General features: G+C 42.9%; 1 protein-coding gene across 7 annotated transcripts in view; it reads right to left on the reverse strand.

Moving 5' to 3' along the window:
* The window catches only part of ATRNL1 (attractin like 1), a 1,099,511-nt gene that overhangs the window by 801,487 nt on the left and 271,076 nt on the right, over positions 1–26,948 (reverse strand). For 6 of the 7 annotated variants that reach the window (XM_084633632.1, XM_084633634.1, XM_084633633.1 and 3 more), the window contains exon 14: positions 9,618–9,736. In XM_084633632.1, coding sequence (XP_084489758.1) covers positions 9,618–9,736 — 119 coding nt within the window. Of the gene's footprint in view, positions 1–2,769; positions 4,790–9,617; positions 9,737–26,948 lie in introns of those variants that run through there. The other variant, XM_084633638.1, reaches the window with a different exon arrangement.

Raw genomic sequence — 26,948 nt, forward strand, 5'->3', positions numbered from 1 at the left:
AGGGAACTCTTTCCTGGGAAGGAGTGAATTTGAAAAAGTTTTGGGGGAAGTGGTGGATAATCAGCTGAACCTGAGCTCCCATTGAGATGCTGTGGCCAAGAGAATATATGTAACCTTTGGATGAATAAAAAGGGGACTCTCAAGTATGAGCAGAGGTTATTTTAGATGTTTATTTGACACTGGTGTGATTACTGCTAGAATACTGTGTCCAATTCTGGTGATCACAATTCAAGAAGGATGTTGATAAAATGGAAAGAGTTCAGAGAAGAGCCAGAATGATGACTACAGGATTAGAAAACATGCCTTACAGTGATAAATTAAAGGAGCTCAATCTACTTATCTTAACAAACAGAAGGTTAACGGATGACTTGATTACAGTCTATAAGTATCCACATGGAGAACAAATATTTAAAGATGGGGCCCTCAATCTAGCAGAGAAAGGTATAACAAAATCCAAAGACTAGAAGCTGAAGTTAAACAAAGTCAGACTAGAAAGAAGACACATTTTTAATGGTGAGAGTAATTAATCATCAGAACTACCAAGAGTCAAGGTGGAGTCTCCATCACTGAGAATTTTTAAATCGAGATGGGACTTTTTTTCTTATATATATGTTATAGGAATTATTTTGGTAATATTCTATGGCCTGTGCTGTACAGGAGATCAGTGGTCATCAACCAGTGGATCTCAATCAACTGGTCAACCTTGGAGCCTCTGACAGTCAATTGCAACCTCCGGCTGCTAAAAGGTAGGCTCCCTGCCTGCCCTGGCCCTGTGCTGCTCCCAGAAGTGGCCAGCTCCTCTGCAGCAGCACAGCCCCTGGGGAGAGAGATGAGGTCTCCAGGCACTGCTCAAGCCTGCAGAAACTGCCCCTGCAGCTCCCATTGGCTGCAGTTCCCCATTTCTGGCTAATGGGAGCTGCAGGGGCGGTCCCTACAGAGAGGGGCAGCACACAGAGCCATGTGCTTCCGGAAGTGGCATGGGGCCAGTGCAGGCAGGAAGCCTACCTTAGCCCTGCTACACTACAGACTGGGAGCTGCCTGAAGTAAGCGCCGCCCAATGCCGCACAATCTCTCCCCTATGGTTTTGTCTTCACTGTAGACTTAACTCGCGTTCACCTGCAGGTTTTCCCCATAACATACTCCGTGTTCACACATCCAGATGCCTCTGTTGATGCCACAAGATGAAGCAGCGACCACCTACTGCTGCATTGGGCAGGCCCCAAATTAGCATTGCTAATCCAAGGTAACTGAAATGAAAACATGCAGCTACAGCCAAATACAATAATTGATGCAAACTTTTCCAATTACCCCAGGGCACCCATTCCTGTGCCCTATCTTGCCATCTACCTGTGCTGTGACCCCTGACTGGAAGTGATCTGCCTTCATATGCCTCTGCTTAGTGTTCTCACCGATATTGCTTGCAGCTACTCCACCTTTGCTCATCTTGTAAATGTCACGGCTGGGTTGTAGGTGGCTAGACTGAGTAGTTGGAGCTAGAGACCCAGGGTCACGACTAGGTCAGGAGCTAGAGACCCAGGGTCACGACTAGGTCAGGATACCAAGAGGTCAGAAGACAAACTGGAAATCAGAACCACGAGTTGGGAACCAGACTCAGATCGAGGTAGGATACCACAGGGTCTGAGGCAAGAGACAAACTGGAGGTCAGGAACCACAAGTCAAGCCAAGTGTGGATGCCAGGAAATCAAGTGGGGAAGGCACACGGTCCAGGGCAGAGTGGAGCCCAGTTGTTCAGACAGCTGGCTGTTCCTGTTTCTGGCTTAAGTAGGGCCAGCAGGCCAATCAACAGTTCTGGGGCTCCACCAATTGGACCTCGGGGGCAGAGCCTCACATTCAGGCTGGGCTTCATGGGTCCCAAGTAAGCTATTGTGAGCACGCTTCCAGGTGGATGGTTGAAGCATGGTTGCTTCCATAACTTGCAGGCCTGGGTTCGAGATCCATGGGTCGTGACAGTAAGGTTGCAGCAGCTTGAAAAAGGGTTTGAAAATCATCAGCGCTGCTCCATCTCCAATCACCTTGATCCCCTCCCCATGCCCAACTCCTTCCATCCATTCCTTTACAATGCTTTGGAACAGGCTGAAGTTTGCTGAGCAAAAGAATCTGCATTTGTTTGAGATAAAACTGGATTTTTTTTTATTTGCAGCTGCCTTCAATATGTATACAATTACAGGAATTCAAGAGCATGCACAATTTTTTTCCCTTCTGTGAGGACCAAATGCAACAGTATCAGACTCATGGAGGGAGAAGAGGACAACTATGAGACAACCAAGTATTAGTGAAAAGTGCCATAAGGAGGACATAGGTTTAGTTAAAAAGCAAAGGAAGGAGGGGAAGCCACTGGCGGGTTACCTCTGCCATGATTGGGTGCTGAAGGGGTGAGACATGGCATATCAGAGGACCATGTTTAAGAGACTATTGGGACTTGTGAGTTATCCTGCCCAAACCTCCATGCCAGCTCCATGGATCCACCCAAATGTTACAACATCCTACAAGCTGTGGACAACAATTCCATGGGGAAGGAAGCTAATGAGCCAAACAATGAGCCACGTAACCTCACACCAACAAAATATTCACTGCACTCCACACCTGCTCCAGTAGAGGGAAAGAGAACAGATACCCTGATGATGTGCAGTTTCCTTATTTGTGACAAGGTTTTATGTTGTCTTATATTTGCACACATTTGTAATCAAGTTTGCGTAGCTGGACTTCCCACATTTCTATCAATCCACTTCAATAAGTGCAAAAAGAAAGGAATATTTATTTCTTTAATTCATGTATAAACACTACATTTCAATACAAGACAAGAGCACAATGTGCCGTACAACCTCATTAATCAGCCTAAGTGTATTAAAGTGTAGCTCAAGAATGCAATTGCACAAGGCATCACTTACGGACCTTTCTGTAACAGAACCTACCCCATTAGTAAGTGCATTTGTAATTGCCTGTAAACATACCCCAAAGAATCATTAATGGCAACCCATTCTGTCCCAAAGTATTTCCGCTTATACTTACATATATTATGAAGCACACAACATACCCAATCACATTTATGGCATTAAACACACTACAGTCCAAATGAGTTTTAATGGCACCATGTTGCTTTCAGTTGGCCAAAGGCACATTCCACCACCATCCTGCACTTGCTCAACATGTATTTAAGCTGCCTCTTGTCCGGTTGGTGCAGGTACTGATAAACCTTCATCACCCAGGGCAGCAGAGGGAAGGCTGGGTCACCTAAAATCACAGTTGGTACAGACACCCTACTGGTGACTGTGTTGTTAGAGGGGAATGATTTATAAGCTTGCCCATGCTCAAACAGGCCAGTCCTTTGGAACACTGCAGAATCATGCACCCTATCTGTGCATCCAGTGTAGGCTTCCATGAATATGTCAAAGTAATCCACAAGGGCCTTGTAGTGGGGTGGTTACCCGATCCTGCCCTGTGGGGCTTAAAAGCCAGCCCTGGGAGAGAGCCAGGGCTGAGGGCAAGAAAAGCTAGGCTGATTGGGGAAATGGCTGCAGCTGGGCCACACCCCAATCAGGCCACAGCTGGGCCTATAAAGGGGCTGCTAGGCTGAAGCTTAGCCAGTCTCTCTCTGTGTTCAGAGAGAGAAGGGCTTGGCTACAGGGACCTGAGGGAGTATCAAATTGGAGCAGGGCTGGGGGGAAAAGGCCGGGGAGCTACGGCCTGGAAACCCCCAGGCTGCGAGGCCTAGATTAGGGCCTATTAGGTACTGAGGTTGCAAGGGGGCAGCCCACGGGTAGACAGAGGCAGCAGGTCCCACCCCAGCCTTGCCTGTGATTAGTGGCTAATACACTGCGGTCTGCCCCAGAGAGCAGGGCTAAGCGATGACTGGCAGTAGCCAAGACTGAGGCAAGGTGGGGGTAGTGGGTGGGGCTCCCCAGGGAGGGGAGACCCTCAGGGATTGTTGGGGTTTACTGCCACGGAGCAGCACCCCAGTTGGAGGAGGCACTGGGTCCTGGGAGGGACCGGGCCCAGTGGTAAGGCAGATCACCAGACGGCAGAGGGCACTCCAGAGGCTGACGCGCTAATTCCCGCAGACGAGCAGCAGGAGGCACCGCCGGGTGAGTCTGCTCCATTACAAGCCTGCATAACAATGGAATAGTAATGTCCTTGCTTGCTTCACATGGCAAGCACAGGATGTGTACATGGCTGGCATCAATAGCACCAAAGAACTCCATGAGTGCAAACTCAGCAATTATTTCAGAGATATTTTCAATTTTCACAACCTCTAGAGCCAGCACGGCATTAATTGCCTTGTAATCCTCTTTGAATGCTGTGCCAGCCATTGATTTGCCAACCTCAAACTGATTGTCAATGGTTAGGTAATAGTCTGGGTCTACCAACTTCCACAAGGTGATAGCAACACACTTCTGGACCATTATTGCCTCTCTTATCTTATCTCTTATCACTCAAAGTCTGGGTCACACTCCTCATAAGCGCCAGGAATGTGGCTTTCTCATGTGACAATTCTGGGCCCATGGCTGGTCATCCCATGTTTCCACCACAGTGAAATTGCACCACTCTGTGCTTGTGGTCCTGATCCAGTCTGCTTGCAGGAGGTATAGGAAGGGAAGGGGGTGGACTACCATGAAAAATAGCATCAGTTCAGTCCATGCCTCCACGTCCACATGGTCCCATTCTGTTGTTGCTGTTGTGCTTCTGGTTGTAAATACAAACCACTGCTTCTGTCTTCTTCAGGATGGAGTTCGCCTCTGAAACACCCACCATGGTTTCTTGACAGCAGTTCCTGCAGAGGCACGCCAACAAAACATTGCCCCCATAAAAAACAGCATCTGTCAGTTACATTTATTAGTGTGAGCAGGATCCATATCTTCAGCCCATAACAGCACATCATCATCACAACAGCCTGCATTCTGCCAAGAAATGAATTTTCCAGCCCTATACCATTTCCTCCCACAATTCCCAGAGTGGGCAGACAAGTCTCCCCAGAACACCCTGTGACTGTAAGTATAGAGTGGCACAGTGAGCTTTGACTGAATCATGGAATCCATGCCCAGATAGCTTTACCGCTTCTCATGGTTACATATAGTGGCCTTGCAGACATGGGGCGTGACAGCAGCGTGCTCATATCAATGTGTTTGCACTGTAGTGCTCATTGACTAACCTGCAATTGCATACCCATGGTTAGCATGCAGTGAAGACATAGGCTGAGTAAAAAAAAAAAGTGCCCAAGTTGATGTAGAAGGATACCAGAGAATGAGGGAAGCACCTTACATCCTATCCACCAAGGCATCATGCACAGTTGGCCCCAGAGATATCACATTTCAGCCCTTAACTTTGTAAGTCATTCAAATAAAGTGAATTACTTTATGAAGTAATCACTGTTACTTTTCATGGTTCTCTTTCTTTGAGCTCACAGATCATTTCTTCTACTATTTGGTTCCATTATTTTAATAGAAGCCAAAACCAGAATTTACCAGACAGTAACGACAAAGATTATTTTTTTCCCATTTTGCACTATTGAGATCACTTTTGCTTTTTTATTCCAACTACCCACTGCCTTCCCGGTTGTCAATGACTTATCAAAAAATAATTGATAGTGGTTCAGTGTTTTTGAGAGTTAATTCCTTTAAGATCCAGAGACACGTATACTCTGGACCTGCTGATTAGTATAGTTCAAAGGTTTTTGTTGTTTTTTAACCATTCCTTCTTTTTATCAACACCACAAATGAAAAAAATCTTCATTTCTTCCTTCATTTCTTCAATACTTACCCATATTTTCTTGTGTAAAAACAATTTAATGATTACTCTAAAATGGCTGATACAACCAATTCCATAAGACTTCTTATTTACCAATAGACCATAGGTACTTTCTAGTATTTGTTTTTCTTGACCATATATTTGGGTCAGTTAGTTGTATCTGAAAGCAAGATTGATTGATTTTTTTTATAAACACATTCTGATACTAAAATATATGGAGTACTTTTCTATATGGTGAAGGTGAGCAATAAAGAGGAACAAAAAAAAGTATTTTCAATAAACAAGAAGTGAAGTTTACGAACAAAAAGTCCATCCTAGGCTTTGTGAAACTGCTTTTCTATGCCACTGAACAATCTCAGCCACAAAACCCAGTAGGATCAGTACCTGAAACTCCAGTTTATCATCCCAATAGCTATATTTTAGCAACAGAAGCCTAAAATTGAGCAATATTTACTTTTTATATGGTGATTTTTCTCTTTCCAATAAAATATGCTTTATTGACAACAAACTTACCTGGTTTTAGATGGTATTAACTGGTAGAGTCAATTTTTTACGCGACATTGTGCCTCAGAGAGAAAATCGAAACTCTGACCTTGAAACAGGAACTCATAACGGCTTGAGTACAGAGTCAAAGATCCTGAAAAGATTTAGCTCTTCCTTGCCAAAGAGTTGCACAGTACCAGTGGAGAGGCCCTTTGTGAACTCAGGGAGTGCCAGATAAATGACCTGAAAGTTACTAGGCAGACATACAATCTGTCAAAGCAACTCTTATTCCACTTATGTATGCCCTTTGGCTACCATTGGAAGTAGCACTGCCTACTTGCTAAAACACCAACCTAGTATTGTGGAGGTTTAGCTTTAATTCACAGCTCTGCCACTAAGTTGCTGTGTGACACTGGGAAACTCAACATCTTGGTGCCTTAGTCTCCCAATTTACAGAATATGGGTATGCTACCCACTTTTGTAAAGTGCTTTGAAATCTAAGGATGAAAAGTACAAATTATCATCATCGTGATTATTATTGTCTTCTATCTTTTTATGCATGCCTTAAACAAATCTACATATTTTTGCTTTATTCCCTCCCTATCTCCATTTCTCAGAGCCTGTTTATACCCTCAGATCTTTGAGAACTATCCTTGTGAAATCCACTAGGCTGTGTGTTCTTTCACAGCAATTCTTTTAAACTTCCAAGAGAGCTTTTGTAATTTTTGGTTTTGTTTTTAAAGAAAAATCTTTTATCAAGACTTCAAGTGAATGTATCTCAGGGAAACTAAGCAAATGTCCTCTGACTTCTGATGTGCATTTAAGTGCTTGGCATATCGTCCAAGTACTGCTGTATGCCACTGATACCATGAGTAAGTCCATCATAATTCACACATTTAAAACCTACTCAAAATGTACCGATAACCTAGGTTGCATTTTGCAGTCACTGGTGTTTCTGTAGTGAAGTAACAGGTAAATGCAGGCTTCAACTGCAGTTCAATTCAAAACACAGCAAGAATAAACATTTTCTCTTTTTCCCCCATTTCAGTATTTCTATATTATGGAAAATGTACAGTGACGGAAGGAAAGATGCATACGAAATAAGAGCTCATGAAAACAACAGCACTCAGAAGACAGTTGTAAATTTATATTGGATATTAATATTTAACATTAACATGTTTACCAGCAACCTTCCCCAAATGGTGGTGAGGGTGGTCCCTATATACTGTAGATTCCAAAATGTGTTGCAATTTCGAACACTATTCCTCGATTCCTCTGCACTAACTCTTTGATGTTCAGTAAAATGCTACAATGTGGTATGTTTATGGAATTTTACATCTGTTTTAGCGGTAACCTTGCAGTACATCCGATGCTTCATATAGGTGCCGTGTAAGAAATTAGATAGAGTAACAGATTCAGTTAAGGCACCAGACTGAGAATCAGGAGACATGAGTTCTGTTCCAAGAATGGTCATCGACCATGACCAAAGGCAATTCGCATAACTTCATTGCCTCAGTTTCCCCATCTGTAGTAATCATACTTACCCACCTTTGAAAAACAATTTGAGCTGCATTGATAAAAAGCACTATAAAAGTTCTGAGTATTATTACTATTATTTTCTGAGTCATTCTAGTGGGAGCTGTCAAAACATCTCATGAATTTTGTGAACAGCTCCATGTTATATTGTCTTGGAACATGATTGTGTAGGGTTTCCATTGTAAAGAATAAGTAATGAGTACTAAACCTCATGGATGATGCTGTTTATCTGACAATAACTGTTGAGATTTCAGTGAAGCCTGGGGACTTAAGCACCTATCTCTCATTGAAACTTAAGAGCAGATGGATCATAGAATTGTAGGACTGGAAGGGACCTCAAGACTTGGTCATCGAGTCCTGTCCCCTACACAAATGGCAGGCCTAAGTATTATCTACACCATCCCTAACAGGTGTTTGTCTAACTTCCTCTTAATCTCCAAAAATGGAGATTCCACAACCTCCCTAGGCAATTTGTTCCAATACTTAACTCCCTGACAGGAAGTTTTTCCTAATGTCCAAACTAAACCGCCCTTACTGCAATTTACGGCCATTGCTTCTTGTCCTACCCTCAGAGTTTAACAAACAATTTTTCTCCTTTTCCTTGTAACAACCTTTTCATGTACTTGAAAACTGTTATCATGGGCTCTCACAGTTTTCTCTTCTCCAAATCAAACCATTTTTTTCAATCTTCCCTCATAGGTCATGTTTTCTAGACCTTTAATCACTTTTGTTGCTTTTCTCTGGACTTTCTCCAATTTGTCTACATCTTTCCTGATATGTGGCACCCAGAACTGGTTGCAATACTCCAGCTGAGGTCTAATCAGCATGGAGTAGAGTGGAAGAATTACTTCTTCTGTCTTGCTTACACCACTCCTGCTAAGACATCCCAGAATTATGTTTGCTTTTTTGGCAACAGTGCAACACTGTTGACTCATTTGTCACTCACTATGACCCCCAGATACCTTTCCACAGTACTCCTTCTTGGGCAGTCATTTCCCATTTTGTAGATGTGCAACAGATTATTCCTTTCTAAGTAGAGTACTCTACATTTGTCCTTACTGAATTTCATCCTATTTACTCCAGTTTGTCCAAATCATTTTGAATTTTAATCCTCTCCTACAAAGCACTTGCAACCCCTCCCAGCACAGTATCATCCACAAACTTTATAAGTGTACTCTCTATGCCATTATCTAAATAATTGCTCAGATATCTCCTCAGTCAGCTCAAATATTCTAGGATGTATTTCATCAGGCCCTGGTGATGAAGACATCTAAATTGTCTACATAATCTTTATCTTTAACATGTTTTTTCCTATCTTAGCCTCACTTCCTACATCATTTTAACTGGCATTCACTATGTTAGATGTCCAATCTCTGCTAAACTTTTTGTTGAAAACTGAAACAAAAAAGTCACTTAGCACTTCTGCCATTTCCACATTTTCTGTTATTGTCTTTCCCCACTCATTTGAGTAATGGGGCTACCCTGTCCTTGGATGCCTATCTCCCATAGATTCCTTTAAAAATCTCAGACAATACTGCTATATGTTCACTTTTTTATATGTTAACAGACTAATAACTTAAATTACCTGGTAGGGTGTGGGATAACTTAGAAATTTCCTCAGTTGAAGGATGGGGAGCAGTCAAAAATAAGGTAACAAAGTTTCGGTTTTCAGATATTTTTCCTTTGTATTAATTCTCTTTACCGTGTATGAAGAAGTGTGTTTTTCATATTTCCAAATATCTGATGTATAACATTTTATTCAATGCTGTTAAATGGTAAACGAATGTTTATACAGAAGCAATGTTAACTATATATACATATAATCAAATACTTACCATACTGCAGTTACTGTTCGCTGAAATGCACTTCTTGTCATCACACCACTGGCAACCATTTGTATTGGCAGTACAACTGGCACAGTCTGCATATCTGTAACATCTGTCATCTGCAGCAGCTGTAATACAAATGAGACACAAAACAAATGGCAAAATGAAAGAGAGAGTGCCACAATTCTTAATTCACACATTTTTAACAGCTGCTTCAGACAATATCTGGCATTTTTTCATTGCAAACATGACCTTCAATTTAAGATGCAATTTACTTAATAGGAAATCAACCATATTAGGTTAATGTTATACCCCCTTTAAAACACCTGTTCTTTAAACACACATTAGTTGAAGTTTCATAAGACCCTGACCTGTCAAAGAAACAGTCCTTGATTTGTAACCTATAGACTGATACTAGAACAGTACATGGATCAGAGAAACATGTTAATAGCCTTTTATTCTATCCCTTGATCATTAATTTAACAAAGTGGATGAAAAATATTTTTAGGCTTGACCTTTTTACAGAAATAGTAGGTCTTTATGCAAGAAGACAGCAGTAAAACAAGTAAAAACAAAACCTAACAGGATCATTCCGTAACCGATAAGAATCAATTCTAACTCTTAATTAATTTCATAAACTTTCAATACTGCATACAGTAGAACCTCAGAGTTATGAACACCTTGGGAGTGGAGGTTGTTTGTAACTCTGAGCAAAACGTTATGATAGTTCTTTCAAAAGTTTACAACTGAACATTGACTTAATACAGTTTTGAAACTTTACTATGCAGAAGAAAAATGCTGCTTTTACCCATCTTAATTTAAACAGAAAGAGTTTCCTTACCTTGTCAAATCTTTTTTTAAAATTTTCCCTTTATTTTTTAGTAGTCTACATTTAAGACAATACTGTACTATATTTGCTGCTGCTTTTTTGGGGGGGGGAAGGGAAGGGGTCGTCTCTGCTGCTGCCTGATTGTTTTCTTCTGGTTCCAAATGAGGTGTGTGGTTCAACGGTCAGTTTGTAACTCTGGTGTTCGTAACTCTGAGGTTTGACTGTAGTAAATTACCATGGTTTTAAAACAACCACCATTTGGAATATAGTACAAAGATGAACACTACATATTTTTAAGGAAAATAAGTATGTGTAATGTATATTGTACTAGATTTTCAATACAAAGTACATTTGAATAATGGTTTGTTCTCCAATATATTGTTTTTATTTTACTCATCTTAACTATTTCACTTGTCATGTTACAATCATAGATAGTTTTGATATTTCTATACCCAACATTCTATTGTGGGAAGCCAGCTGGAGTGGTTATTTTGGGGGCTGTTTGTTTGTTTTTTGAGTTTTTCTGGCAATGAAGTAGTAAGTATATTGCATTTTGGATACATCTGCACTGCCATAATTAGCAGACTAATCACACATTACTTTTAAAAAATATGTTTATACTTAGTTGTGAGCATGGCATTTACCATACTGAAAAGGTGGGTATGAGATTTACATGAAGATCAAAATGTACGTAAAACATACTGCAATATAATCTACCTGTTTTACAAAAACATTAACCAATCTCTGTTTTGGTTTTACCTTAGCTAAATCAAAACAGAACTTTAATACAGTCAGAAATCCAGTGGGATATATGCTGTGCTGTTCCAGGTTCCCCTTTAATCCCCTCAGTATAGGCTACATGAAGTCTAGGAGATGATTTAAACATGAAGTCTAGATAACAGAATACAGCCATTTAAACATCCAAGGTATAAAGCTTTCCTCTGAGTTGCTGGAGTGAGGTTTCAGAAAAAACATTGGAAGAGGCATGGTTGGATTGAGGTGGAATGCAGAAAATATCTTGGGCATAAACTCAGGCCAAGAGAGCTTTTATTCGTGAAAGATTGTGAAACATGGGTCAGCTAGAAGTGCCTGAAGTTCAGACACTCTCCTAGCAGAAGTAATTGCTACCAAAAACTGGCAACAGCAGCAAAGATGATGTTGCCAAAGGTTCAAAAGGATGATCCATTAAGTATGACAAGATCAAGTTCAGATCCCATGTGAGATGTGTTGTGGGTGTTTTGTCCTCGATGAAAACATCAGAACAACTGCTTAGTAGATGGTGACGTAGACCTGCTATTGATGAAGCTAAACGTCTGTGTCGAGGAGGCTTAGATCTCCTTTTAGAGACATCCTGGGCTCTTGGCTGGTAATATGAGAACCTCTAGTGAGATCAAGTTTAAACTGTTTCCATTTCATCATTAGAGCGTAAACTCTCAGAGAGCAGAGTTGCTCAAGAATTTTTTTTTAACATGCACCTGGTATCATAAAAAGAAAAGGAGTGCTTGTGGCACCTTAGAGACTAACCAATTTATTTGAGCATAAGCTTTCGTGAGCTACAGCTCACTTCATCGGATGCATCCGATGAAGTGAGCTGTAGCTCACAAAAGCTTATGCTCAAATAAATTGGTTAGTCTCTAAGGTGCCACAAGTACTCCTTTTCTTTTTGCGAATACAGACTAACATGGCTGTTACTCTGAAACCTGGTATCATAAGGATTTTTTGGGGGGAAAACAGCTTAGAACCTTCAGTCAAAAGGTCTTTGATGGAAACAGTTGTAGCCATGGAATGCAAAGCAGTGTCTGGTGCGTCAATGCCTTCTTGAAGAGAAGCACAGGCTCTGAGATGTCTTTCAGACATTGTCATGAACTGTCTCTGTTTTCTTCAGACAATTAGTCTACAAATTTCACTATTGATGACCAATAAATAAACATATATTTGGAAGGCAAAGCCTGATAATTTGATACTGTTAGGAAAATTTTAACATGAAGCAGTTATGTCAACCGAACCAAAGTTAGGCCAATGCAGGAATGCTGGGAAAGCTCCTGAATGAGATAGGCAGGATGAAAGAATGCTTGTTCAGTTGCAAGGAGTGAATTAGGAGGAGACTTGCATTCCTGCATTATCGTACCAGATGTTCTGAGAATGAGAAGGAGACACACTGTCTCCACTCCCTGTTTCTGTTTCATGTATGTTCTTAACTCCTCATCCCCTGTTTGACAACTGGATTGATAAGAAAGTTGGGGAGGCATAACGACTTGCAAAAAGCTATATACAATAGGGGATAGGTATGCATGAATGATAAAGAACTTTTAACTAACAAAGGGGAGGGGGATTTGGGCTATTTCATGAATAATCTGTGACGCAACGGACCTGTCTATAAAAACCTATTAGTTTTGCCTAAGAGGTGGCTGGTTCTCTTCGGAGACGGGCTGCTCTCTATTGTTGTGTGCACTCTTCAATAAAGAGCTTATACGTGGACTTTGCTGGTGTTGCCTGTCTCTCTGCGGTCAGACAACGAACCATGCCGTCTGGGGTTCGAGTCCCCGACAATACCCTCAGTTGAAGACTTGCAATGGTATAGGCTTTCCTTCCATACAGGATTTATTAGCTGCAATGACTATCAGAGTCTGAAATAGGATAGGTCAGTGGTTCTCAATTTTTTTTTTCCGCGGACCACTTGAAAATTGCTGAGGGTCTCAGCGGACCACTTAATGATCTTTCCAAATGTTGTTTGTACCATTAGCTAACTATTGTAAAGCATTTTGGATAAAAGCGCTATATCAAAAAAATCTACTTTTTTTGATCTACAAATAAAAGCACACAACTCATATTTTAATATCAGTAGTCTTACCTTTCTAATGTGATGGATGTGCCCTCTTTCCCCCGCCACAGCAGCCACAGAGCTGAGGCTGGAAAGGAGGCCCTCTCTCCTCAGCAGTCACCACCCTGGAGCTGGGGAAAGTTGCCTTTTTCTCTGGCCACCACAGCCCTGCACATCCCAAATTCCCCCCACCCTCTAAGGCACACGCCTGCGGGACTCCACTAATTAGGTGGGTGGTCCTTCATTCTCTCATGTGCGGCCACCCAGGCATGCACCTTAGAGGAAGCTATCCACAGATCACCTGAATGGAGCTCGCGGACCACTGGTGGTCCACGGACCACAGTTTGAGAACCTCTGGGATAGGTGAAATAGCAGTCAAATTCCTGTTGAGGAACCTAGTAACACCTGTCCACACGTTTGGCAGTATGTGGTACAGAAGCCGGTCTCTGACAAAGTGTTGTGACTGGCTTTAAAACGGGCTTCGTAAATGGGAAGGGCAACACTTTCAGGTGCTGGAGCCTTCAGAATGTCTAAAAATTCATGCAGATTGTCCTGCACAACTTCTGTTTGCACCCATAGGGATATGGCCACCCTCACAAGAAGTTCCTGAAAGATCTTAAAGTCTTGAGGAGGAGGAGGAGGAGGAGAGAACTCTGCTGTTATGGTCTTATCAGAAGAAGAAATGTTGGGAGGTAGTTTTGTGGCTTCATCCCTGGGTTTCTCTTCCTCAGTTGGTCCCAACATTGTGGGTGGCTGATGGGCCGGAAAGGGGTCTTCCCTAACAGGAACAGAGACTAGAGATGCTGACTTTCTTCCCAACTGCACTGCAGACAGGGATCTAGAAACACTGAGAGCAATACAGAGTGCCCAGTAAGGCAAGGGTGGGTAGTTCAATCTCTGCACGGCACACAGTGATGGACACTAAGCTGGCTTATAAACTTTCCTGTTCCATACCATGGGTTTGAGCAGTGTCTGTAGAACGTGACCTAAAAGGTGATCTAAAAGACCTTGCAAGATGAACAGGTCATGCTCCATATTTGAAAATGAGGAGTTGCAGCTCTCTTCAGGAAACAGAGGAGCTGCTCTGGTGGATGGCAGGGGAGACAACAGCCAGCAGTGCATGCTGTTGCATGGACAGTAATGCTAGAGTTGAAGCTGGTTTTGTTAGACAAGTTAGATGTCTTCAAGTCACCAGGGTCTCATGAAATGCATACTAGAATACTCACGGAGCTGACTGAGGAGATAGCTGAGCCATTAGCTATTATCTTTGAAAAGTCATGGAAAATGGGAGAGATTCCAGAAGACTGGAAAAGGGGAAATATAGTGCCAATCAATAAAAAGGGAAATAAGGACAACCCGGGGAATTACAGATCAATCAGCTTCACTTCTCTACCGAGAAAGATAATGGAGCAAATAATTAAGCAATGAATTTGCAAACATCTAGAAGGTGATAAGTAACAGTCAACATGGATTTGTCAAGAACAAACTGTATCAAACCAACTTGATAGCTTTCTTTGACAGGGTAACAAGCCTTGTGGAAAAGGGGGAAGAGGTAGATGTGGTATATCTTGACTTTAGTAAAGCTTTTGATACTGTCTTCCATGAACTTCTAAACAAACTAGGGAAATGCAACCTAGATGGAGCTACTGTAAGGTGGGTGGAAAACTGGTTGGAAAACCATTCCCAGAGAGTAGTTATCAGTGGTTCACAGTCATGCTGGAAGGGCATAATGGGTGGGGTCCCGCAGGGATCAGTTCTGGGTCTGGTTCTGTTCAATATCTTCATCAATGATTTAAATAATGGTATAGATGTACCTTTATAAAGTTGCATACAATACCAAGCTGGGAGGGGCTGCAAGTGCTTTGGAGGATAGGATTAAAAATTCTAAATGATCTGGACAAACTGGAGAAATGGTCTGAAGTAAACAGGATGAAATTCATCAAGGACAAATGTAAAGTACTCCATTTAGGAAGGAATAATCTATTGCACACATGCAAAATGGGAAATGACTGCCTAGGAAGGAGTACTGCAGAAATGGATGTGGGGGTCATAGTGGACCATAAGCTAAATATGAGTCAACAATGTAACGCTGTTGCAAAAAAAGTGAACATCATTCTGGGATGTATTAGCAGGAGTATTGTAAGCAAGGCACGAGAAGTAATTCTTCTGCTCTATTCCGCACTGATTAGGCCTCAACTGGAGTATTGTGCCCAGGTCTGGGTGCCACATTTTAGCAAAGATGTGGACAAATTGGAAAAAGTCCAGTAAAGTGCAACAAAAATGATTAAAGGTGTAGAAAATATGACCTATGATGGAAGATTGAAAAAATTGGGTTTGTTTAGTCTGGAAAAGAGAAGACTCAGAGGGGACATAACAGTTTTCAAGTACAAAAAAAGATTGTTACAAGGAAGAGGGAGAAAAATTGTTTTAGTTAAACTCTGAAGGTAGGACAAGAAGCAATGGACTTAAATTGTAGTAAGGGCAGTTTAGGTTGGACATAAGGAAAAACTTCCTGTCAGGAGAGTTAAGAATTGGAACAAATTGCATAGGGAGGGAATCTTCATCTTTGGAGATTAAGAGCAAGTTAGACAAACACCTTGTCATAAATATAAAGGGAAGGGTAAACCCCTTTAAAATCCCTCCTGACCAGAGGAAAAATCCTCTCACCTGTAAAGGGTTAAGAAGCTAAAGGTAACCTCGCTGGCACCTGACCAAAATGACCAATGAGGAGACAAAATACTTTCAAAAGCTGGGAGGAGGGAGAAAAACAAAGGGTCTGTGTCTGTCTGTGTGATGCTTTTGCCGGAGACAGAACAGGAATGGAGTCTTAGAACTTAGTAAGTAATCTAGCTAGGTATGTGTTAGATTATGATTTCTTCAAATGGCTGAGAAAATAGCTGTGCTGAATAGAATGAATATTTCTGTCTGTGTGTCTTTTTTGTAACTTAAGTTTTTGCCTAGAGGGATTCTCTATGTTTTGCATCTAATTACCCTGTAAGGTATTCACCATCCTGATTTTACAGAGGTGATTCTTTTCTTTTTACTTCTATTAAAAGTCTCTTGTAAGAAAACTGAATGCTTTTTTCATTGTTCTAAGATCCAAGGGCTTGGGTCTGTGGTCACCTATGCAAATTGGTGAGGATTTTTACCAAACCTTCCCCAGGAAGTGGGGTGCAGGGGTTGGGAGGATTTGGGGGGGAAAGACGGGTCCAAAGTCCATTTTTTCAGGAACCCAGATAAAGTTTGGTGGTGGCAGTGGAAATCCAAGGGCAAAGGGTAAAATAGTTTGTACCTTGGGGAAGTTTTAACCTAAGCTGGTAAAAGTAAGCTTAGGAGGTTTTCATGCAGGTCCCCACATCTGTACCCTAGAGTTCAGAGTGGGGAAGGAACCTTGACACACCTGTTAGAGATGGTGTAGATAATACTTAGGCCTGCCATTAGAGCAGAGGACTGGACTAGATGACCTCTTGAGATCCCTTCCAGTTCCATGATTCTATGATTCAGGTGGAGCCTGCTGCAGAGGACAAAATGCTGACTTGTGTCCAGATTTTGCCAATGGTGCTCACGGTGCCAGCATTATATATGGTGTCGACATTATCTGTGGTGCTGATTCAGCAGACAAGGAAGGCAGAGCCAATGTGGCTGAAGCCGCTGCTGCTACCAGATGGTGAAGCAGCAATAAATTAGGCACAGAAAGGTAGAGCAAGCCTTTGCTGAAAAGAACATCTGTGGCATTGATGCTACCAAAACAGAAGGTAAGTGCTCCACAGACAATACAAGTGGTACCAGACTCAACAGTGCCAGAGTGGAGGTAGTTCCCAGCAGCAAAAATTAAAGCACCAGTCTTGATGGTCATGTTCGAGTCAATGGTGCCAACTCAGACAGTCCTAGTGAACATCAGTGTTTGTAACGTGACTTGAGCTCAGTGCCAGAGGACTTCTCTATTCTATAGATCACTTATTCTATTCATGTGACAAAGTATGAGACCTAGATAATCTATCAGCCTCAGAGGATGAAGATAACTTCTGCTTCAAAGAGGCTACAGGAGAAGAAGAAGGTGGCCTCTTCAGATTTTGGTTTGGGGGCTGGAGCAGCCAGAAGAGCAATCCTCATAGAATCACAGAAGTGTAGGACTGGAAGGGATCTCGAGAGGTCATCTGGTCCAGTCCCCAACACTCAAGGCCGGACTGCACAATAAGTAGACCATTCCTGACAGGTGACTGTCAAGCCTGTTCTTGAAAACTTTCAATGACAGAGATTCTACAACCTCCCTATTCAATTTATTCCAGTGCTTAACTACCCTAACAGGAAGCTTTTCCTAATGGCTAACCTAAACCGCCCTTGCTGCAATTTAAGTCCATTGCTTCTTGTCCTATCCTCAGAGATTAATGAGAATCATTTTTCTCCCTGTTCCTTGTAACAATCTTTTATGTACTTGAAAACTGTTATTACGCCCCCCATCAGCCCTCTCATCTTCAAACTAAACAAACCCTTTTTTTCCATCTTTCCTCCTAGACCTTTAATAATTTTTGTTGCTCTCTTCTGGACTGTTGACAATTTCTCTACATTTTCCATATCAGCACAGGGTAGAATGGAAGACTTACTACTTTTGTTTTGCTGACAACACTCCTGTTAATACAAAAAAAGTAAACATCATTCTAGGATGTAACAGTGTTACACATTTTTAGCTTGTGATCCACTATGACCCCCAGATACCTTTCCTCATTACTCCTTTCTAGGCAGTCATTTCCCATTTTGTATGTGTGCAATTCATTATTCCTTCCTAAGTGGAGTAATCTGAATTTGTCCTTATTCAATTTCATCCTATTTACTCCAGAACATTTCTCCAGTTTGTCCAGATCATTTTGAATTTTAATCATCTCCTCCAAAGCACTTGCAACCCCATCCCAGCTTGATATCCTCCACAAACTTTATAAATGTACTCTCTATGCCATTATCTAAATCATTTTTGGAGATGCTGAACAGAACTGGACCAAGACCTGATCGCTGTGGGACCCCACTCAATATGACCTTCCAGCTTGACTGTGAACCGCTGATAACTACTCCCTGGGAATGGTTTTCCAACGAATTATGCACCCACCTTATAGGTTATATTTCCCTAGTTTTTTTTATGAGAAGGTCATATGAGACAGTATCAAAAGCTTTACTAAAGTTAAGATATACCACATCTACCACTTCCCCCCATCCACAAGGCTTAGTATCTTTCTTTTACAGGATAACAAGTTGGTTTGACATGATTTGTTCTTGACAAGTCCATGCTGTTACTTATCACATTATCTTCCAGGTGTTTGCAAATTCATTGCTTAATTATTTGCTCCATTATCTTTCCAGGTACTAAAAATAAGCTGACTATTCTGTAATTCCCCAGGTTGTCCTTTTTCTCCACCCGCCCACTTTTTTTTAAAAAAAAAAATAAATTGGCACTATATTTGCACACTTCCAGTCCTCTGGAATCTCTCCCATCTTTCATGAGTTTTTGAAGATAATGCTAATGGCTCAGATATCATCTTAGTCATCTCCTTGAGTACTTTAATTTGTATTTAATCAGTCCTTCGTGACTTGAAGACATCTAACTTGTCTAAAGAATTTTTAACTTGTTCTTTCCCTATCCTAGTCTCAGATTCTACCTCACTTTAACTGGCGTTCACTACATTAGACAGCCAATCTCTACTAAACTTTTTGGTGAAAAACAAAAAAGTCACTGACCACTTCTGCCATTTCCACATTTTCTGTTATTGCCCTTCCCCACTTATTGATAATAGGCCTGTCATAAACATATAGATAAGGGTAGCATAAAATCCCTCATTTACCTGTAAGGGGTTAAAAAGCTCAAATAATCTGGTTGGCACCTAACCAAAAGGACCAATAAGGGAAGATCCTTTCAAATCTGTGGGGGGAGGGTTTTTGTTCTCTCTTTGTTGTACTCTCTCGGAACAGAGAGAGGGACCAGGCAGGAAAAACACCTCTCCTAAAACCTTACCTGAAATAAACATCTACGATTACAAAAATTGTAAGTAAAGCAAAGAAATGTGTTAGATTATCTTTTGTTTTAGCTTGTGAATTTTCCCTATGCTAAGAGGGAGGTTTATTCCTGTGTTTTGTAACTTTAAAGTTTTGCCTACACAGGAATCCTCTGGTGTTTTAAATCTTATTACCCTGTAAAATTACCTTCCATCCTGATTTTAAAGAAGTGCTTCCTTTACTTTTTTCTTTATTATGAAGTTCTGCTTTTAAGAGTTACGAACATTTCAGAGTTACAAACAACCTCCATTCCTTAGATGTTCATAACTCTGAGGTTCTACTGTATTTGTAGAATGTTTTCGTGATGCCCTTTATATCTCTAGCTAGTTTAATCTCCTTTGTGCCTTGGACTTTCTAATTTTGTCCCCACATGCTAGTGTTGTTTGTTTATATTCATCCTTTGTAATTTGACCTAGTTTCCACTTTTTAACATTTCTTTTTATGGGTTTCAGGTCATGGAAGATGTTCTGGCTAAGTCAGGGTAGTTTCTTGGCATACTTCCTTTAGTTCCTATGCAGTGGAATGATTTATTCTTGTGCCCTTACTAATGTTGCTTTGAAAAACTGCCAACTCAAACTGTTTTTCCCTTTAAACTTGCTTCCTGTGAGATCTTACCTAGAAGAACTCACTCTCCTCTTGTGATCATGGTCAGGTTTTGAAGGACGACGCATCACCTTCTCAAGACGACAAAACTTGAGGCGGAATTCTCCAGACTTTTGTTCTTGCTTGGAAAGAGGTACATATGGGATATTTGTCCCTAATATGTCCCTCTCCCAAACATATCAGGGAAACAAGCTTGACTGTCTATCACAGTTATTACAGTCCCGCAAGTGGCACACTGCTTAAATCCTAGGGATCTCTGCATGATGAAAAACATCCAGAGAGCAAAGAGTGAACTACCTAACTGAACTACAGCTATGACAAGTATGTACAGTTTATTTTTAAAGCTGGCAAGTAAAAAAAAAAAAAAGTTCAAGAGTAACAGGGAAACTCCAACTCTCACATGAGCGGTCAGAAGGAACTGAGAGGGAGACAGTAACCAGGCCCGTTTTATACCCTTGGCTCTGCACAAGGATAGCAGAGATGCAAACACGACCCATTGGTACTGCTGGCAAAAGTCTCGAACTCGAGTGCACTGGGCACTTATACACATATGCACCTACAGTGGAATCTATATATGAACGATCACTTGAAGGAGAAACTCAAATTATTTCAAGACTCTATCCTACTTTAGTCAAGGTCTGAGATCTCTCACTCTCAGACCTTGACTATGCTGCTGATGTTGTTCTTCTAGTACAGGGCCCCGACTTGTTTTGTGAGGCACTCCAACAAATGGAGAAGTCAAACATGGTCAGTCTTCATGTTTCATGGCCAAAAGACAAAGCTGCAAAAGCCAGGATCAGGTCCATCTGCGACATCAATCTCTGAATAATGAAACTGTCAAAGCAGTCTCTAACTTTTGCTATTTGGGTTCTAAAGTCACTTTATAGAATATGGAATCAACATCATCTCAGCATGACAACAAAGTTCATGATCTAGTCGAGGTGTATCCTATCTGTACTGCTCTACGGTTGCAAAACATGGACACTATGCCTCTCAAACTGGGCAAAGCTGGAGTTTTTTCACACAAAATGCCAACATTGTATATTGGGCATAAAGTGGAACAACTTCATTCATAACGCAGATGTTTACGGTCACTCTGGTCTACAGACTACTGGGGCTATTATCTGCAGTTCATGCTTTTCGGACATGTCAACAGAATGCCCCAAGATGTTCTGGTGAAAGCCATTCTTCGGGTGGCTTGTACGAGATAAAATACCACTAACCAAGGGGAGGAGATGGCCCAGAGGCAGACCCCCATTACATGGGTGCATTAAGTCTGTTTCAGCATTGGACTTTTGGCCTGTCAAGCCCTTGTGGCTACACGGGAACAGACAAAATTGCAAATAATTGCTACAGCCGACCACTCAGCTAAGCGTTGAAGACGACAACCATAGAGGTGAGGAGGCATTGAGCCACATAATGCATACCTTGGATCTTCACAAATGCCTGAAGGTCTACAGGACTTCTTCAGGATTAGAATGCCATTCTCCTTGCCCGCTATACTAGGAATCAAACCTCATTCCCCCTCCATAATGAATGTTTCCACTGCCTTTTCATGTATGTATGTATGTATATAAATAAAATTAACCTATTTTTTGTTGCTTTTGAAGTTAGAAATTTTCAAGATTTGAAGGGGACAAAAAGAATGGAAGGGGCAAAACCTTTTAGATCCCTTATGAAATGGTTTACAGAAAAATATGAAAAATACCAAAAAAATTTCTTTAGAAGGCAATTTTATGTAGCTGACATCTTTCCGTGCTACCCGGCATTTGTTTCCAGCAATCATCAAATTATACTATGTTTGCAACTTTACATGCTGTTTGGAGACAGTTCAGGAGAAAACTGACTGAAAAGTAAACTAGTTCACAATATTCATTAGAGGCACAGCAAACATGCAGACAGTATGATGGTAAAACAGACATTTAAAGTAGTTCAGCTGTTTAATATTATGGAGCTTATACATGTGTACATAGGCACAGTTTGAGTGAACTGTTTCATATTAAGAAAAGGAATACTTGTGGCACCTTAGCCCTGGTCTACACTAGGACTTTAGGTCGAATTTAGCAGCGTTAAATCGATTTAAACCTGCACCCGTCCACACAGTGAAGCCCTTTATTTCGACTTAAAGGGCTCTTTAAATCGATTTCCTTACTCCACCCCTGACAAGTGGATTAGCGCTTAAATCGACGTTCCCGGCTCGAATTTGGGGTACTGTGGACACAATTCGATGGTATTGGCCTCCGGGAGCTATCCCAGAGTGCTCCATTCTGACCGCTCTGGACAGCACTCTCAACTCAGATGCACTGGCCAGGTAGACAGGAAAAGAACCGCGAACTTTTGAATCTCATTTCCTGTTTGGCCAGCGTGGCAAGCTGCAGGTGACCATGCAGAGCTCATCAGCACAGGTGACCATGATGGAGTCCCAGAATCGCAAAAGAGCTCCAGCATGGACCGAACGGGAGGTACGGGATCTGATCGCTGTTTGGGGAGAGGAATCCGTGCTATCAGAACTCCGTTCCAGTTTTCGAAATGCCAAAACCTTTGTGAAAATCTCCCAGGGCATGAAGGACAGAGGCCATAACAGGGACCCGAAGCAGTGCCGCGTGAAACTGAAGGAGCTGAGGCAAGCCTACCAGAAAACCAGAGAGGCGAACAGCCGCTCTGGGTCAGAGCCCCAAACATGCCGCTTCTATGATGAGCTGCATGCCATTTTAGGGAGCTCAGCCACCACTACCCCAGCCGTGTTGTTTGACTCCTTCAATGGAGATGGAGGCAATACGGAAGCAGGTTTTGGGGACGAAGAAGATGATGATGATGAGGAGGTTGTAGATAGCTCACAGCAAGCAAGCGGAGAAACCGGTTTTCCCGACAGCCAGGAACTGTTTCTCACCCTAGACCTGGAGCCAGTACCCCCCGAACCCACCCAAGGCTGCCTCCTGGACCCAGCAGGCGGAGAAGGGACCTCTGGTGAGTGTACCTTTTAAAATGCTATACATGGTTTAAAAGCAAGCATGTGAAAGGATTACTTTGCCCTGGCATTTGCGGTTCTCCTAGATGTAGTCCTAAAGCCTTTGCAAAAGGTTTCTGGGGAGGGCAGCCTTATTTCGTCCTTCATGGTAGGACACTTTTATCACTCCAGGCCAGTAACACATACTCAGGAATCACTGTAGAACAAAGCATTGCAGTGTATGTTTGCTGGCATTCAACCAAAATCCGTTCTTTCTCTCTCTGTGTTATCCTCAGGAGAGTGAGATATAATTCATGGTCACCTGGTTGAAATAGGGTGCTTTTCTTCAGGGACACATTCCTGCTGGGCTGTTTGCCTGTGGCTGAACAGAAATGTTCCCCGCTGTTAGCCACAGGGAGGGGGGAGGGTTGAGGGGGTAGTCACGCGGTGGGAGGAGGCAAAATGCGACCTTGTAACGAAAGCACATGTGCTATGTATGTAATGTTAACAGCAAGGTTTACCCTGAAAGAGTGTAGCAACTGTTTTATAAAATGTGTCTTTTTAAATACAGCTGTCCCTTTTTTTTTCTCCACCAGCTGGATGTGTTTCAATGATCACAGGATCTTCTCCTTCCCAGAGGCTAGTGAAGCTTAGAAAGAAAAAAAAACGCACTCGAGATGAAATGTTCTCCGAGCTAATGCTGTCCTCCCACACTGACAGAGCACAGACGAATGCGTGGAGGCAAATGTCGTCAGAGTGCAGAAAAGCACAAAATGACCGGGAGGAGAGGTGGAGGGCTGAAGAGAGTAAGTGGCGGGCTGAAGACAGGGCTGAAGCTCAAATGTGGCGGCAGCGTGATGAGAGGAGGCAGGATTCAATGCTGAGGCTGCTGCAGGACCAAACCAGAATGCTCCAGTGTATGGTTGAGCTGCAGCAAAGGCAGCTGGAGCACAGACTGCCACTGCTGCCCCTCTGTAACCAACCGCCCTCCTCCCCAAGTTCCATAGCCTCCACACCCAGACGCCCAAGAACGCGGTGTGGGGGCCTCCGGCCAACCAGCGACTCCACAACAGAGGATTGCCCAAAAAAAAGAAGGCTGTCATTCAATAAATTTTAAAGTTGTAAACTTTTAAAGTGCTGTGCTTAAAGTGCTGTGTGGCATTTTCCTTCCCTCCTCCACCACCCCTCCTGGGATACCTTGGTAGTCATCCCCCTATTTGTGTGAGGAATGAATAACGAATGCATGACTGTGAAGCAGCAATGACTTTATTGCCTCTGCAAGCGGTGATTAAAGGGAGGAGGGGACGGTGGTTAGCTTACAGGGAAGTAGAGTGAACCAAGGGGCGGGGGGTTTCATCAAGGAGAAACAAACAGAACTTTCACACTGTAGCCTGGCCAGTCATGAAACTGGTTTTCAAAGCTTCTCTGATGCGTACCGCGCCCTCCTGAGCTCTTCTAACCGCCCTGGTGTCTGGCTGCGCGTAACCAGCAGCCAGCCGATTTGCCTCAATCTCCCACCCCGCCATAAACGTCTCCCCCTTACTCTCACAGATATTGTGGAGCACACAGCAAGCAGTAATAACAGTGGGAATATTGGTTTCGCTGAGGTCTAAGCGAGTCAGTAAACTGCGCCAGCGCACCTTTAAATGTCCAAATGCACATTCTACCACCATTCTGCACTTGCTCAGCCTGTAGTTGAACAGCTCCTGACTACTGTCCAGGCTGCCTGTGTACGGCTTCATGAGCCATGGCATTAAGGGGTAGGCTGGGTCCCCAAGGATACATATAGGCATTTCAACATCCCCAACAGTTATTTTCTGGTCTGGGAAGAAAGTCCCTTCCTGCAGCTTTTGAAACAGACCAGAGTTCCTGAAGATGCGAGCGTCATGCACCTTTCCCGGCCATCCCACGTTGATGTTAGTGAAACGTCCCTTGTGATCCACCAGAGCTTGCAGCACTATCGAAAAGTACCCCTTGTGGTTTATGTACTCAGCGGCTTGGTGCTCTGGTGCCAAGATAGGGATATGGGTTCCGTCTATAGCCCCACCACAGTTAGGGAATCCCATTGCAGCAAAGCCATCCACTATGACCTGCACATTTCCCAGGGTCACTACCCTTGATATCAGCAGATCTTTGATTGCGTGAGCTACTTGCATCACAGCAGCCCCCACAGTAGATTTGCCCACTCCAAATTGATTCCCAACTGACCGGTAGCTGTCTGGCGTTGCAAGCTTCCACAGGGCTATCGCCACTCGCTTCTCAACTGTGAGGGCTGCTCTCATCCTGGTATTCATGCGCTTCAGGGCAGGGGAAAGCAAGTCACAAAGTTCCATGAAAGTGCCCTTACGCATGCGAAAGTTTCGCAGCCACTGGGAATCGTCCCAGACCTGCAACACTATGCGGTCCCACCAGTCTGTGCTTGTTTCCCGAGCCCAGAATCGGCGTTCCACAGCATGAACCTGCCCCATTAGCACCATGATGCATGCATTGGCAGGGCCCATGCTTTCCGAGAAATCTGTGTCCATGTCCTGATCACTCACGGGACCGCGCTGACGTCGCCTCCTCGCCTGGTATCGCGTTGCCATGTTCTGGTGCTGCATATACTGCTGGATAATGCGTGTGGTGGTTGATGTGCTCCTAATTGCCAAAATGAGCTCAGCGGCCTCCATGCTTGCCTTGGTATGGCGTCCGCACAGAAAGAAGGCGCGGAACGATTGTCTGCCGTTGCTCTGACGGAGGGAGGGGCGACTGACGACACGGCTTACAGGGTTGGCTTCAGGGAGCTAAAATCAACAAAGGGTGTGCCTGTACATCAAGGAGTATTTCAGGCAGGACTGCACGGAGGGTTCCAATAAGAAATGGTGCACCAAAGTTATCGTTGTTATTGGAACAAGGAGGTTAGCCTGGCCTCTGATTGATACATGGCTAGATTAACCTCGCTGCGCCTTCTCTGTGACTGACTGCAGTGTGATCTAGACAGGGGAGGAGGAAAATGAGTCCAAAACAAATCTGGTCTATTTCTTGTTCTGACCCACTCCATCGATCCTTTACATCTTTGGCTGGCAGCAGACAAAAAAGGCGCGAAATGATTGTCTGCCCTTGCTTTCACGGGGGGAGGGAGGGTGGGAACGGGGTCCTGACGATATGTACCCAGAACCACCCGCGACAATGTTTTAGCCCCATCAGGCATTGGGATATCAACCCAGAATTCCAATGGGCAGCGGAGACTGCGGGAACTGTGGGATAGCTACCCACAGTGCAACGCTCCAGAAGTCGACGCTTGCCTCGGTACTGTGGAAGCGCTCCGCCGAGTTAATGCACTTAATGCACTTAGAGCATTTTCTGTGGGGACACACACACTCGAATATATAAAACCGATTTCAAAAAAACCGACTTCTATAAATTTGACCTAATTTCGTAGTGTAGACATACCCTTAGAGACTAACCAATTTATTAGAGCATAAGCTTTTGTGAGCTACAGCTCACTTCATCAGATGCATATCGTGGAAACTGCTGCAGACTTTATATATACACAGAGAATATGAACCAATACCTCCTCCCACCCCACTGTCCTGCTGGTAATAGCTTATCTAAAGTGATCATCAGGTGGGCCATTTCCAGCACAAATCCAGGTTTTCTCACCCTCCACCCCCCCACACAAATTCACTCTCCTGCTGGTGATAGCCCATCCAAAGTGACAACTCTTTACACAATGTGCATGACAATCAAGTTGGGCTATTTCCTGCACAAATCCAGGTTTTCTCACATCCCCCCCACCCCCATACACACACAAACTCACTCTCCTGCTGGTAATAGCTCATCCAGACTGACCACTCTTCAAGTTTAAATCCAAGTTAAACCAGAACATCTGGGGGGGGGGTAGGAAAAAACAAGAGGAAACAGGCTACCTTGCATAATGACTTAGCCACTCCAAGTCTCTATTTAAGCCTAAATTAATAGTATCCAATTTGCAAATGAATTCCAATTCAGCAGTTTCTCGCTGGAGTCTGGATTTGAAGTTTTTTTGTTTTAAGATAGCGACCTTCATGTCTGTAATTGCGTGACCAGAGAGATTGAAGTGTTCTCCGACTGGTTTAT

The sequence above is a fragment of the Lepidochelys olivacea genome (assembly GCF_965140295.1).
Source record: "Lepidochelys olivacea isolate rLepOli2 genome assembly, chromosome: 7".
NCBI classification, from domain to species: Eukaryota; Metazoa; Chordata; order Testudines; family Cheloniidae; genus Lepidochelys; species Lepidochelys olivacea.